Source organism: Lepidothrix coronata, unplaced genomic scaffold, assembly GCF_001604755.1.
Source record: "Lepidothrix coronata isolate B3197 unplaced genomic scaffold, Lepidothrix_coronata-1.0 Scaffold322, whole genome shotgun sequence".
In the NCBI taxonomy this organism is placed as follows: domain Eukaryota; kingdom Metazoa; phylum Chordata; class Aves; order Passeriformes; family Pipridae; genus Lepidothrix; species Lepidothrix coronata.
Genome location: NW_016690502.1, coordinates 191502 through 204860, shown reverse-complemented (window position 1 = coordinate 204860; position 13359 = coordinate 191502). Strand labels below are relative to the sequence as shown.

At 39.3% G+C, this 13359-nt stretch overlaps 1 protein-coding gene across 1 annotated transcript in view; it reads right to left on the bottom strand.

Moving 5' to 3' along the window:
* The window catches only part of TACR3 (tachykinin receptor 3), a 33482-nt gene extending 20421 nt beyond the window's left edge, over positions 1 to 13061 (bottom strand). The window contains exons 1-2 of the mRNA XM_017838044.1: positions 12586 to 13061; positions 1504 to 1692 (exon numbers count right to left, since the gene is read on the bottom strand). Coding sequence (XP_017693533.1) covers positions 1504 to 1692; positions 12586 to 13061 — 665 coding nt within the window. The remainder of the gene's footprint in view (positions 1 to 1503; positions 1693 to 12585) is intronic.
* Positions 13062 to 13359: the final 298 nt, after the last annotated feature.

Here is a 13359-nt window from a genome sequence, read left to right as displayed (position 1 = left end):
CTAGCACACATTAAGAATGACTCTATCAGGACTAGTGACTGCTGAGTAAGGTATAGTTGTCCATAACTAGCTGAGTTGATTTAATTGCTGCACAGCCAAGCATCATGAGGGCAAGCTAGGCATTTGGAGCTCTAATCTGGACCATAAATGAAAGAGGAAAATAAGGATTTTAATGGTATATTGATACAAAGGCCCTGATATGTGTCCTGTTTCCTGCCATTCTTCATATGGCACGTCTATTGCACATCGGCAGCGCAGGTCTGTAGCCTACGTGCAATATAGTCATCACTGCTGATGTAAGCACTGGGAAAACAAACATAATTTCTTTTGCCTCCTGTTAGTTCCTGGTTAAATGCCAACTTCAGATAAAATCCCTGTGAATGATCAGTGAAGAATCCCCAGCTGTCACTGAGAGTGACCTTACTACCCTAAAGAGAAATGTCTGTGTATGGCTCCTAAAGTGATGAAAATTACATATGACTGGGGCCTCTTTCACCTGCCTCAAAGAGAGCAAAAGGTCAAATTTGATTCTAGATAGTTACACAGGCTTTCAGCCTTGAACACAATGTTCATTTTAAATGTCAATGAAAACATTAAAGGAGAGATGGCTAGGTAGCCACTTATTCCTAATTCTGCCAGAGGGACAAACAGGATATTTTGAATTTAATTGACTGGTATTCTCACTTTCAGAAGCTGGAACCAATTATAAGTTATCCAGTTTTCTCTTTTGGACTGATATCTGACATAGGTAATAATGTGGAAGGTAAGTGAGAAAATCCAGCCCTCTCATGAAGAGATCTAGAAAAAAAACCTGACTGGGGACCTCTCATTCTTTACTATCATCTGAAAGGAAATTGTAGTGAGATGGGTGTTGGTCTCTTTTCCCTAGTAACAAAAAAGGAAATGGCCTCAAGTTGTGCCAGGGGAGATTTAGATTGGATATTAGGAAAAATTTCTTCATGAAAAGGGTTATCAAGCATTAGAATGGGCTGCCTAGAGAAGCGATTGATTCACTATCCTTAGATGTATTTAAAAAATATGTAGATGTGGCACTTAGGGACATGGTCTAGTGGTAGACTTGGTAGTCTAAGGTTAATGGTTGGACTTGATGGTCTTAGAGGTTTTTTCCAACCTAAATGATTCTAAGGAGATAATAGAAATATTTTTTTTCCGGTTAGGATAAAAAGGAAGCTTGCTTGGAATTATGTTCCCATTTCTGACCATCTCTATCTGTATAGAAGTAGCCATCTTAAGTGGAACAATGATGCTAAATATGCAGCGTGAGGTGGAGCGCACTCATAAAAGTGGATGAGAAAAAATGTGTTCCACTTATCACTCATAACGCTCTATTTTCCTTGCTTAGAAAACTGGCTTTACACTTCTCAGTGACCAACACTTAGTTATTCTGCATGTAGAGTGTCTGAATGATACTACACAGATTATGCCAAGCCAATTGCAAGTCTAGACACCACCATGCACAAGTTTAAAAGAACAAAAGCTTACGTAAAATGCTGTTTTGGACCACCTGGCCATGCTACATAGCAAAGAGTTCTCCCAGGCATCACCTTGGTTATGGAGTATAGGCACTGGGGAAAGGCCAACAGGAAAGCCAAAATCCATATGCTCCCAATGACCACCTTGGTAGCAGTTGCAGAGAGCCTAGGTTTCAAGGGATCAATAATGGCCATGTATCTGTAAAAAAAGCAAAAACCTCTGTGTAAGAAATCTTCAGAGATTCATATATATCTAGAATGAGCCAAAGCTTAGGATTAAAGTGAAGGATAAAAGCAGAGATATTTGTCTTCCCGGAGTTCTGATTGCACTGTGGTCTTTGGGTGGTTCAGCTCCAGTGAAGGCAGTGCTGGAAGGAGAAGAAGGTTCATTGAATATTATTTTGCAGCAATGGGACACCCTTTTAATCATATATATATCAGTAGAGCAACTATTTTGCAAAGACACATATCCTAATTGTTACAGTACACATGTAGGTTCTTGGCACACTTGCCCAAGATTTTTAGGTACAGACATTAGCCACAAGACAATAACGATAATATTCGTAGGATAATGATCCTGATAAGAATTGGTGCAAGAATCTTTTGCATCCATGTTTACCTGCTATGGCACACAGATTTCATTCAAGATATTTCTACTTTTTGGAATTTTATACTTGAGAGATGGGTAATTATGGAACAGATGTTTGTTTTAGTGAAGGTAACTGTTTATAGTTAACTATAAAATATGTGATAAATCCAGCATCCATACCTAGAATTTCAAGCTTATATATTTCTTATGTTTTTTACTGCACTTAGATATTTTTTCCTCACAGGGTAATTAGTTACCCTCTCCTTTACCTGCCTTCTTTTTTTTTCCATCTAAACTGGTGCTTTTGGTATTACATACTAGTTATTAAATAGTTTTATTTGAGTGCTGGGTGTCTTGTCCTGAGAGACCAGAAATTCTCATGAAAATATACATCAATTGGATTGTAGCCCACTGCCACCTAGCTCCCTTCCCCTCCAAAGAGTAAGTACAACGTGGTAATGAACTGAAGTTTGTAGTCATGAGCCCTGTCTTTGAAATTGAGCTGGCTTTTGTGTGGACTGCCAGGTACATCCAAATGCTTGATGATCTTTACCTGTAGTAGGTGATAAACATAAACAAATCATCATTTTCACATGCTTGTGGGACTCTTGAGGCATCTCCTTCTAGCCTGGAATTATTCCTTCAGTTACTAGTTTTCTTCAGATTGTATATTGCCATTATTTCATGCACTATTGTCAGATTTCTATTACAATCACATTATTCTTATTCCCAGTTATATTATTCTTAATCCCAATAGATACCAGCAGTAATTTGTGCTGCCTAAGATAAAATTCAGGGAGATAAAATGTTTTATCTCCCTGTCTGCTGTCTGCCCTTTAAAGACATGGATTGTTTGTGTGAAATGACTCACATCTCTGTAGTGATGGAAATTTTAACAATTGGCTGAGTACCGTAAGTCAGAGGACAAGGATCAGATGAAAAGCAGGCTATTTATCTTTCTAGTTCGAATTTGAGTGATAAGCGAACAACCTGGCTTTTGCACAAGATTGATTACAAAAATGTAGCAGATAGTCATTCTAACAAACCAGATGGGAAGGAAGTGGAGGAACCTTGACCATTGCCTCAATAATACCTTTGTGCAGGCTAGGTTTAGCTGAACAGAATATTGACAGCCCTCTATTACAGAGCCTTTGATAACAAATCTAAGTTATTCTACCTTGCCAGTACACTAGCAATTACAATGAAGTATCTAACTTGTTCTCTAGGTGGCTTTTCTTAGAAGCAAAATTGCTTAATTAACATAGTGAGATATTGCTTTATAACTGCAATTGTTACACTCACTCAGATTTGTCATATCAATTTGGTAGCATTTTCTTAGAGAAGCCATCATTGCCACAACTAAGGGTAGTAGAAAACGTGCAATGACTCTGAGATGCAGGTTAAAAACCACCTCTGTACTTGAACTGTCTCTGGATGTAGATTTCTGTAGCCAAGAGAAGCCCCAAAAAGAACTAAGTCCTTTCTGTGCTGTTAGCTGTCATTTGAAAGGAGACACAGCTACTTCTACCTATAATTTTGTTTGCTGGAAATGCCATTACAAGTACCTAAGGGCGGTAAGTTGTCTATCTCTTTAGCCTCAACCTGAAGTAGCAGTAGCTAATTTTTCAGTTGACCCTTGCCTTTGATCTCTGTCCATTCAGCTAGAGTGTTTCTGTCAGCAATGAGAATTTCTGCTAACACAGGCTAGAGGTTCCATTCTTAGGTGTTGCTCAAAAAATCAATAAGGTGAGGAGTCTAGATATGGGATAATGTATGATGCAGAATATTGCCCTTATGTATTACAATTACCCATGGTGTAGCTCTGTCATTAGGGCTCACTTTTTTACTCTGTTTGGTATCATTACATGTGTTATGGATGGCAAAGTGACAGTTACAAGGAGTAGATATGCTGTCTGCATTGTGCACTGAATGGTGCTGAACGTGGTGTAGAAAAAAGATGAGCATCTGAGGAGGCCAGGAATGAAAGGGAGAACAATGAGATATGGGATCTAGAGCAAAAGCAAAAGAACTGAGACTGGGGAACAGTTTGCTGAATGCAAAAATAGAAGTGAAATGAGAAAAATGAGAAAAGAGAATTGTAGAATAACAGCATATAGAAATTATGTTGAGAGAGGAGAGAATAAGAAAGGGAACTGGAGTGATGAAATGGCAAAAGACCTATGACAAAAATCAACCCTATTGTACCAGAGATTCCAAGGTAGGTAGAACTGGTATAAAAACAAAATGGTATGACAGTGGAACTCTGTGGTGGTGAGCCCTTCTGTCTCTGCAGCTTTATGGGAGAGAACTCCCAAAGAGTTATTCTCTCTGTGATCAGCCAACCATAAACTGTATGTAGGGGGAACAGCAGGACTTCTCTATGCTCTGATGTCATCTGTCTTAATGACTGTCTGCTTCTCCGCTGTTCTTTGAAATGGTCTGAACTTCATCATGGAGTCATAGAATATCCCAAGCTGGAAGGGGCCAATCAGGATCATCGAGTACAACTTTTAGTCCTGTCCAGGACATCCCCAAGAGTCGCACCGTGTACCTGAGAGCATTCTCCAAATAATTCTTGAACTCACAGCCTTGGTGCTGTGACCACTTCCCTGGGGAGCCTGTTCCAGTGCCCAACTGCCCTCTGGGTGAAAAATCTTTCCCTGATATCCAAACTAAACCTCCCCTGACTCCACTTCATGCCATTTCCTTGAGTCCTGCCACTGATCATGAGAGAGAAAAGCGCCTGCCCCTCTGCTTCCCCTTGTGAGGATGTGGAAGACGGTGATGAGGTCTCCCCTCAGTCTCCTCTTGTCCAGGCTGAACAGACCAAGTGACTACAGCTGCCCCTCATAACGCTTTCCCTCCAGACCTTTAATCATCCTTGTGGCCATCCTATGAATGCTCTCTAATAGCTTGATGTCTTTTTTATATTGTGGTGCCCAAAATTAGGCAGTCCTTCTGAAGACAGTGACAAGTGCAGAGACCTACCGAGGTCTGCCATGTTCTGTGATATTTATACACATACCTTGGACCTCTCCACACCTCATCTCTAAAGACAGCAAAAGATGGTAGGCATTTGAGCTGAAGAAGGATTTCTAGTGGCTAAAAGCAACTGAAGGGTTGTAATACCACTGAAAAATGATTGTAGCCGCACAAACATTTCTTCAGTGGGGTGCTGTGCCAATTTGCTTTGCAGCCTTTGGACATCTACTGTTCAGCCCTTCCACCAGGCTGGAGCAGTGGGACACCCTGCTGAATAAAGGGCTCTGAACTTGCACTTGATTTAAAGACCAGACTTCTAATGCTTTCTTACTCCGGTGGGAGCTGCTGGTAATGACATAGATAGCTTGTTCCACTCCATAAAGCAGGGATACTGAATGTAAAATACACATTGCTGAAAGGAATTAACTCATTACGCTAATTTATCACAAGCAGAAATCATTATTACCCTACCCAACATAAACATTCATACTTGGAAGATAATTATAAGATGCAATATGCACATTTAGAGATGTAGGGATGGGAATATGTGCAGGTAGAGACAAGCCAACACTTTGAAGAATGTGGGTTGTTCAATACCACATTCTTCTTTGTATGACTCTAAAACGTTTTTAGGTAGCACTTTAGTTTCATCATTAGAATTTTTAGCATGTGATTTTGTTTGTTGTGACCATAAAATATCCCACTGTCATTACTTTTCTTCCAGCTTTGGCTTGTGTTAGTCTTTGTCCCTAACAAATTACTATTGAAGTCAGCAGGAGTCTTTCCACTGAACTTAATGAGAAATCAGTCAGGCTGCATGATATAATGACCAGTGCATCATGGTGTGCTTGCTGCACCGCTCTTCTTATCTGCTGGAGTGAGAACTAGTTCCCTTCTGAACTGCTCTGTTTCTTTAGAGTCTACAATTTACTGTTTGGTACTTGTTTCTTGGGTTCATCAAATCAAGAAAATCTGTTTTCTCTAAAATGATAAAAGAGACTTTGGAATAACATTGATAAAGTCTTTAAGTCAGTGGTTATAATGACAACATAATCATGTAGCTCTGTTACAGTTTGCAAGTAACAAGAGACAAATAGCTAGTACATACTATAAAAGTTTCTGAAGTTTGTGAATGATGGTCCTAACAGTAGAAAAGATAACCCCCCCCCCAATTTATCTTTTTGTAGAACAACAGATACTGACTAATACAGTTAGAAAAATCTTTCTTCTTTAACACATAATTTAGAAAATTGTGGCAAAAATACATAAGATGTTATTAGAACAAAATGATGTTCAAAATTGGATCCTACAAATGCCCCTTTGGAGATAGAGTTGGAAGCCTTTAATCATCCTAAGTGATTTGTTTCACCTGTTTACAGCATGTTTATAAACTCAAATGGGGGAAAATGTAATCAATTCAGTCCCAGATTGTAACAGGAAATTGGGACTTGATGAAGGAAGAGACAGAGAAAAATCACAATGCTTGCATGTAAGTGGCTTGTCAACAGCAGACATCAGAGTACGTTTCCTTTGTGAATGCACAGATGCTGTTATTTCCTCCAGACAGAAGCTGATTTTGAGACTTTATATTTAGAATCAACTGGTAATTAAGAAACTTAGGGAAATTGCTATGATTCCCTGCCCTTATTTAAAACACTGCTGTGGAAAATCCTATGGAAGATCTTGGAAAGGTAGACACAGTAGTCAAAAAAGGATGGAATGAACTGTGAGATTTTAGTGGCATTTTTTGTATAATGTAAACCAAATCTTGAACTTTTGTACTCTTTCATCTCTATCTGGTATCTTCTAGTGCAAGACTCCTTTTCTTGTGTGAGTGGTTTGTATTCATTCACTTAGGCTGACTTTCTCTGCAGGACGAGTGGCTACTTTACATAGTACACCACAGATACATATTTTAATAGTTTTCATTAAATGATAAATAAGAGCACTAAGAAAATATATTTAAGGCTAAGATTCTGTCTAAAATGAACCACTCATTTGAACTTAGGATGAGATGTTTCCTTCTTGGAACAAGAAGACTGAGGGCTAAGCAGTGTTGTAAATGTTGATTATGCTTCTCAAGATGTTGGTGTATCAACCTCATTTTTTCACAGCACCATTTGAAAGCAGCTTTTTCCCAGAGTATCTCAGTATATCAGTTATCAATAATGTAACTCTGACATGAATTTGGACGAAAACCCCAGAAAAGATCCTGTATTTTTTCCTGATCATTATGAATGGAATGAAAAGGATTATTTTTCCTAGGTCTCTGACAGGCTGAATCCTGTAGCCATTGCATCAGAATGTTCTGCAGAAACTATTTCACCTTTTCTAAGAAAGAAAGAAAGAGATTTGTCAAATTCAAAAAATAGTTTTAGGCCTCCAAATTTGTATTTCAGCTCTCCTTTGTATTTCAGCTCTTGATATTTGAACACTTAATGCCCTCCTATTCAACTTTTTCTTTCCAGTTTTGAAGACTAGTATTTTTCAGAGGGCAACCCAGATACTGGAATCTAGAAATAAGATGTGCTTCATCTTTAAATACTATTTGGGAAAGACAGAGAAATGGGGAAGGGATTTACTCTTTGAATTGTGTAGTTTGACTAGCAAAGTAAGAATAGAAATAATAGTGATAATTTCTAAAGCATATCTTACATTTTTCCCTTTATGATATGCAGTAAAACAGGATAATTCCTGAAGTCATGATTATGAAGTCATCCATTAGTTTGAAAAAAAAGTCGAATTGGACTTTAGTTTGGTAGTAGGGGTAGGGCAGGTAGTGTTTTCTGTAGTTACATGACACTATAGGCAGGAACAATAGCTAACAATAAAATGCCATCTTATGGAAAACTAGACCAGTGAGTTTACAGAAACTCCATCTATTTCTTCTTACAAAAATATTCTCAGATATGAGGGGAAGATCTCTATGGGGAAAACAACCTGTGAAGCATGAGAAATCTGAAAAGAACTCCGTCTGCCTTTTTTTTCTTGTTCTGATGTTCATCTCTCTCTCCCCAGTCCTCAGAGCAAATTCTCACTTCTTTTACATGGAAACCATTTACTTTGAGACATCCAAATCTGAGGGAAAGGGAATGAGAGAGGGGCCAAAGGCTGCAGTTCTGTTTGGGCTGAGCTCTGTGCTGGGGATGACAGCTGGCTGGGCGATGCAGGTTTCCTGCCTTCCATTGCTTCAGCTTCCTCTATTCATTGGTGAGCCAAGCGCAAACAACTTGATGCCAGGCATGTGTACACCTTCTTGGTTTGCATCTTCTGCTCATACCACTACCATATGACCTCAATACAGAGTTATGCCCTGTGCATTCCATATCCTAACCTGTTAGAAACATTTGAGATCTTTTTACATATAAACTTCACCCTATACTTAAGTGTTTCTGAGCACACAGGGCAGGTAACAGATACTTAACATTCAGATACTAGATAGTTTGGCAGAAATATCTGTTTAAAAGGTTTATGACGCATGAAGGCCTTGGGTAGAGACTGATATCAAAATGTGTTCTACTGGAAAGATAAGACATTTTTCAATGTGCCAACTGCCTACTTAGAATTTCAGTAACATTAATTTGTAGGGCTTGTGATACTACTTTGTGACAATAATAACTGCTCTTACAGAATACCCTTGAAGAGATTGAAGAGCCTAAATGATATTTTGAGGATCTGAGTGTGTACATATTATGAATTTAGGTTTTATATGATAAGTTGGATCAAGTGTTTATGCCTTGTATCTGTCTTCTGCTACAAGCTCATATCATATTACTTACTCTGGAGTCTAATGAGTGTATAAAGAGGTTATGAACAGCCATCAGTAACTGAACAATGTCACAGAAAAAAAGAAAACTGACCCAGTATACGTGTGCTTCTGCAGACATATTAGCAGTCTAGAAAATAATGTGGGAAACTAGAATGACAAGTGCTGAATAAGAGAGGATTGTGCAAGAGAAATAAAACTGAATATTAAATATAATTTAAAGTAATGTAAAGTAGAATAAATGTTTTTTGGCTTCAAATGCCAAAAGCTTGCTTCCATACTAGGAAGAAAAGGAATGGTAGGATATGAATAGGATCAGCAACTACTCACCATCATTATTAGAATACTTTCTTTAATTCCAGAGAGGTTGCTTTTATAAAGAGTTAAACTCATTTAAATGAGAATAGCATTATGGAATTGCTGAGAGAACAGTAACTGAGAAAGTAATACTGAAGATGTGCTAAAGCCAGGAAAAAATTCATGATACTAAGAGATGTGCTGAAGGCATGTTATTTTGTGCTATATTGCTATATCCCCAAACTTCCACTTTAACCATCTGCAGAGAATTTTTAGGCCTACGCACAGTATAATGAGGCAATCTTGGGATTCAAAATTAATTGCTGGCCTACCTGAACCACCTCCTTTGCATGCTAAGAACTTACAGAAAGGGACAGTGGGTCTTCAATGGCCAGAGTCAGAAGGCTTACATTCTGCCTAAGTTACTGTCTTTAATATGTCCAAGAACTGTACAGCAGTCAGTGATCACAGGTGGAGTTTAGGATGATGGATGGACCCTTCGGGATCATGCACTGGTCAGTGGCAGGGGCGTATTGGCTCCAGAACTATCCCCTATTCAGTTTACCTGTAACTGTGGAACTATGCAGCATGAACTAAAGAAAAATGAAAGAATGACTGCCTATGAAGGAGTCCAGTGTAAAATCTGTGCTGCTTCTGATGCCTAAGCTGACTCTGTTAAAGCTACCTGTGGCATCTCTCCAGTAGACTGCAAACAGGCTGTTGGAAAAGAAGCAGAAAGCAGGGGGGGAAATACTGGGAAGGAGTGGTCAGAAGTGTGAATAAACTCACATAAATTTGAGACTGTGTTCAGACAGGGTGGTCATACAGCAGCCTTGCATACTTGCTGTAAGTCTTGCATACTTTCATCCTCAGCTCCAGATGCAGCACACCCCACTGCAGGAACTGCCTGCTCCACATAACTCCCTGTCAGTCCAGTAATCTCACAGTGCACACAATTTAGAATGGCCTACAAAATCAGACATGAAAGGAAACACATACTACCTGTGACCTCTGCTCAGTGGTGTCTAGATTCACAGCAACTCATTCATAATCTGTGAACATTTAGATGTTTGAAAATGATCAGTGGAGCATACCACAACATACTTTTTAGTGAGCTGCAACCCATGACCTTTCAGTGTTTGGGATGGTTACAATTTCTAATGGAAAATCATCTGATATGATCCCATCAATTCAGTTCCCTTGGTAGCTTTATCCTACTTTGTAGCTTTGTTGTTTTTGTTTTAAATTTTTGAATTAAAAGAACATGTAAGGATGAGTTTACTGGGTTAAAACTAATGCAGAGTGTCCAGTGAAGCACTGGCTGAACTTTTACAGAACGCAAGTGGGAACCAAAGTTTTAAAAAATATCCATCCAGCATATCTGTGTCCTGGAATACGACAGTCTGTACATCCAAGGACATTCCTTGGGATTCTCTTTGACCCTTAGTTTTCCTCTTGACTATGCAGAATTGTTCTGCAGAGGTAGCCAGGAAATTATTAAAGGTACTGAATGCATCAGGTGTTATTTGGTATAAAAGGAAAAGGAATCACAGTGTGAACAGGGAAGGAAGGATAGACTGCTCTTGTGTTTGTTTTACGTGACACGCTTGACACAATTCTGAGCATCAGCATCTCACATTGCTAAACCAAGGAAAACATTTCTAATATCTTTGTATCTGACCATTGCATTTCAGTCAGTGTGCAGCAGAGCTAATTTCACTCACTCTGGAAATGCGCTATTTGGATTCCTGAGGAACTATATTCACCTTCTTTTCCCGGATCTTAGCATAAATTTAGAAACTTTCAAAGTAGTAAGTACTATATATCTGTGGATAATTTTGTCAGAAAATATGAAAAAAAACCTATATGAAAAAAAACTCAGATGCTCTGAGTAACTGCTCAACTAATGACTTGATCAGCTACAACAATAGCTGCTAAATACCCAGCACCAACTAAAGCCCTTTTATCTTTCTGAAAACCACAAGCTAGATGAGAATCTTAAGCTAAACCCAAACAGACAATGAAAGAAATCTTTGCCTGGTCGAAGGTAGTGTCACTGGCATTACACTACCTGCTCCATTATTAATAAGAATTAACATGGGAAGAAGATACACCACTGTCGGGAGGAAAGTGTACTGATTTCCATGTGTCTTCACCCATCCTCAGAGCAAAGAGGTAGAAGAGTTGCCAAGAATCTCATTTTCTCTTTCGTTTCTAGCTTTATGGAACAGTAATGCATCTGGCTGAGAATGCCACAAAAAATTTGCAGTTACTAGGGCAAATGAAAAAGCCCTATTAATTTATAAACTTGTTCACAAACACAGACAAAAGATACAACAACGTTTCCCAATCTTTGCACCTGGAAATGAGAAATAATATTTCAGAAGACGGATTTAACCTTATGAAATCTTAACTACCATCACTTGGAAGTGCTGCAGTTCTGCCAAGTCAATTCAGAAAAGATATATAATGGGATTTGAATATGTAGAAATGAGTTTTATAAGTAAATTCAGTGCATTGCTAAAAGGAATAAGAGATCTGAAGTACAAATTGATCTGTTTTTCTAAAGGAAAATTCAGTAAGTTACCTCTCCAGCGCAGCAAATGTGAAAACAATAATAAAGAAAGAAACATTTCCCAGGGGAGACTCACAGCACCTTTTGTGAAAGACAGTCCATCAATGCATCTGTGTTGAAAATCAGGCAACTACATTTCCCCTTTACTCTATGGACACTACAGTTGTCTTACTCCATTATTGTCAAGAGTATAAAGGTAAAGTTTTTCCCTGTCCTGTTTTCTTTGACAGTCACAAAGCCTTGTTTATCAGGAAAAAATTGAGCACTTTGAAATCATGTTCTTATCAGTCCTCTACATATGCACAGATGGCAATGTAAATAGTCTCATTAATTAAAACTGGGAGAAACGAAGCAGCTCAGAGCTGTCTGTGAGAAAAGCTATTAAAAACAGAGTCTGAAGTGATTTTTGAAGAGGAGGCAAATGCCTCTGCCAGCCATAGAAATACAGAGAGGAGGGAAATTTGAAATCCTCTCCCTTAACACACAATCTCTACAACTCCTAATCAGTATGAGTTAGATGACACTGACTGAGGGACAGATACTGTTTTTACAGGTGGAGAAGCAAAACCCCGAGCAATGAGTGCTGTTACAGAATTAGTATTGAAAGACAGAGCACAGAGAGCAGCTGAAGTCAAACAGAGAGCTGAAATGTTTGTTATAAAAGACAGCAGGAAAGTAAAAACAATAAAAGGCTGAAGGACAGAGACCAAAGACAGGAATTAAAACAGTGAGGGAGAGATCTTAAAGAACTACAGAGAAGCACAATAGATGACCTATTCAGGTCTCTGCCTCTCATCATAATGATTATTATCTCCGTATTTTTATTTTGGCAGATAACCTGATCTTAATCTCTCACCCCTAAACTTTTCTTCTCTTTTCTCACCTGTCCACAGCTATTGCTGTCATGGAGTAGATGCTGGCGAAGACAGCTGTGATTGGGAAGAAGTTGTGGAAGCGGCAGTAAGCCTCTCCAAAGTACCACTCACTGTGCAGTGCATAGATGAAGTTGATGAGGGTATTGAAAGCAGCCATGGAGGCATCAGAGAAGGCCAGATTCACCAGGAAGTAGTTTGTCACTGTCCTCATGCGCTTGTGAGCCAGGATAATCCAGATGACAATGAGATTTCCGAAAACAGCCACTGCCACCACACCACCATAAGCCAGAGACCACAGGGCAATGCGCCAAGAGGGTTGTACAAACTGATTGGAGAAGTTGCTTGGTGAGGATGCTATGGGGGGAGAAGCATTTCCAGCTGGTGCTCCCAGTGCCTGTCCCCAGGCATCACTTGCTGCAGCAAGGCTCACGTTCCCCCTGCTGCTCATGCTCATGTTCCAGTTGGCTGTGGGGACAGAAGTCATCTTGGATGTTCCTCTCCTCTCTTCCAGGAATGATGTGACTCTCCTACCTCCCTTTCCCAACCCTCCAAAATCCCCACCAACAGATAAGAAGAGGGAAGGAAGAAAAGGGGAAGGAAGGCAGCACAGCAGGTACAGGGCAGATCTGTCAGAAAAAAGCTTTGACTATGCTGCTCAAACTGTTACAAGTGCTGTACCAGCCAAGTCAGGAGAGCTACCTCAGGGTAGAACAGCATCCTACTTCTCCTGTGTACAGCCACCTCTTGCTTTTGATTTTGCCGAAGCAGCCAAGGCACATTTT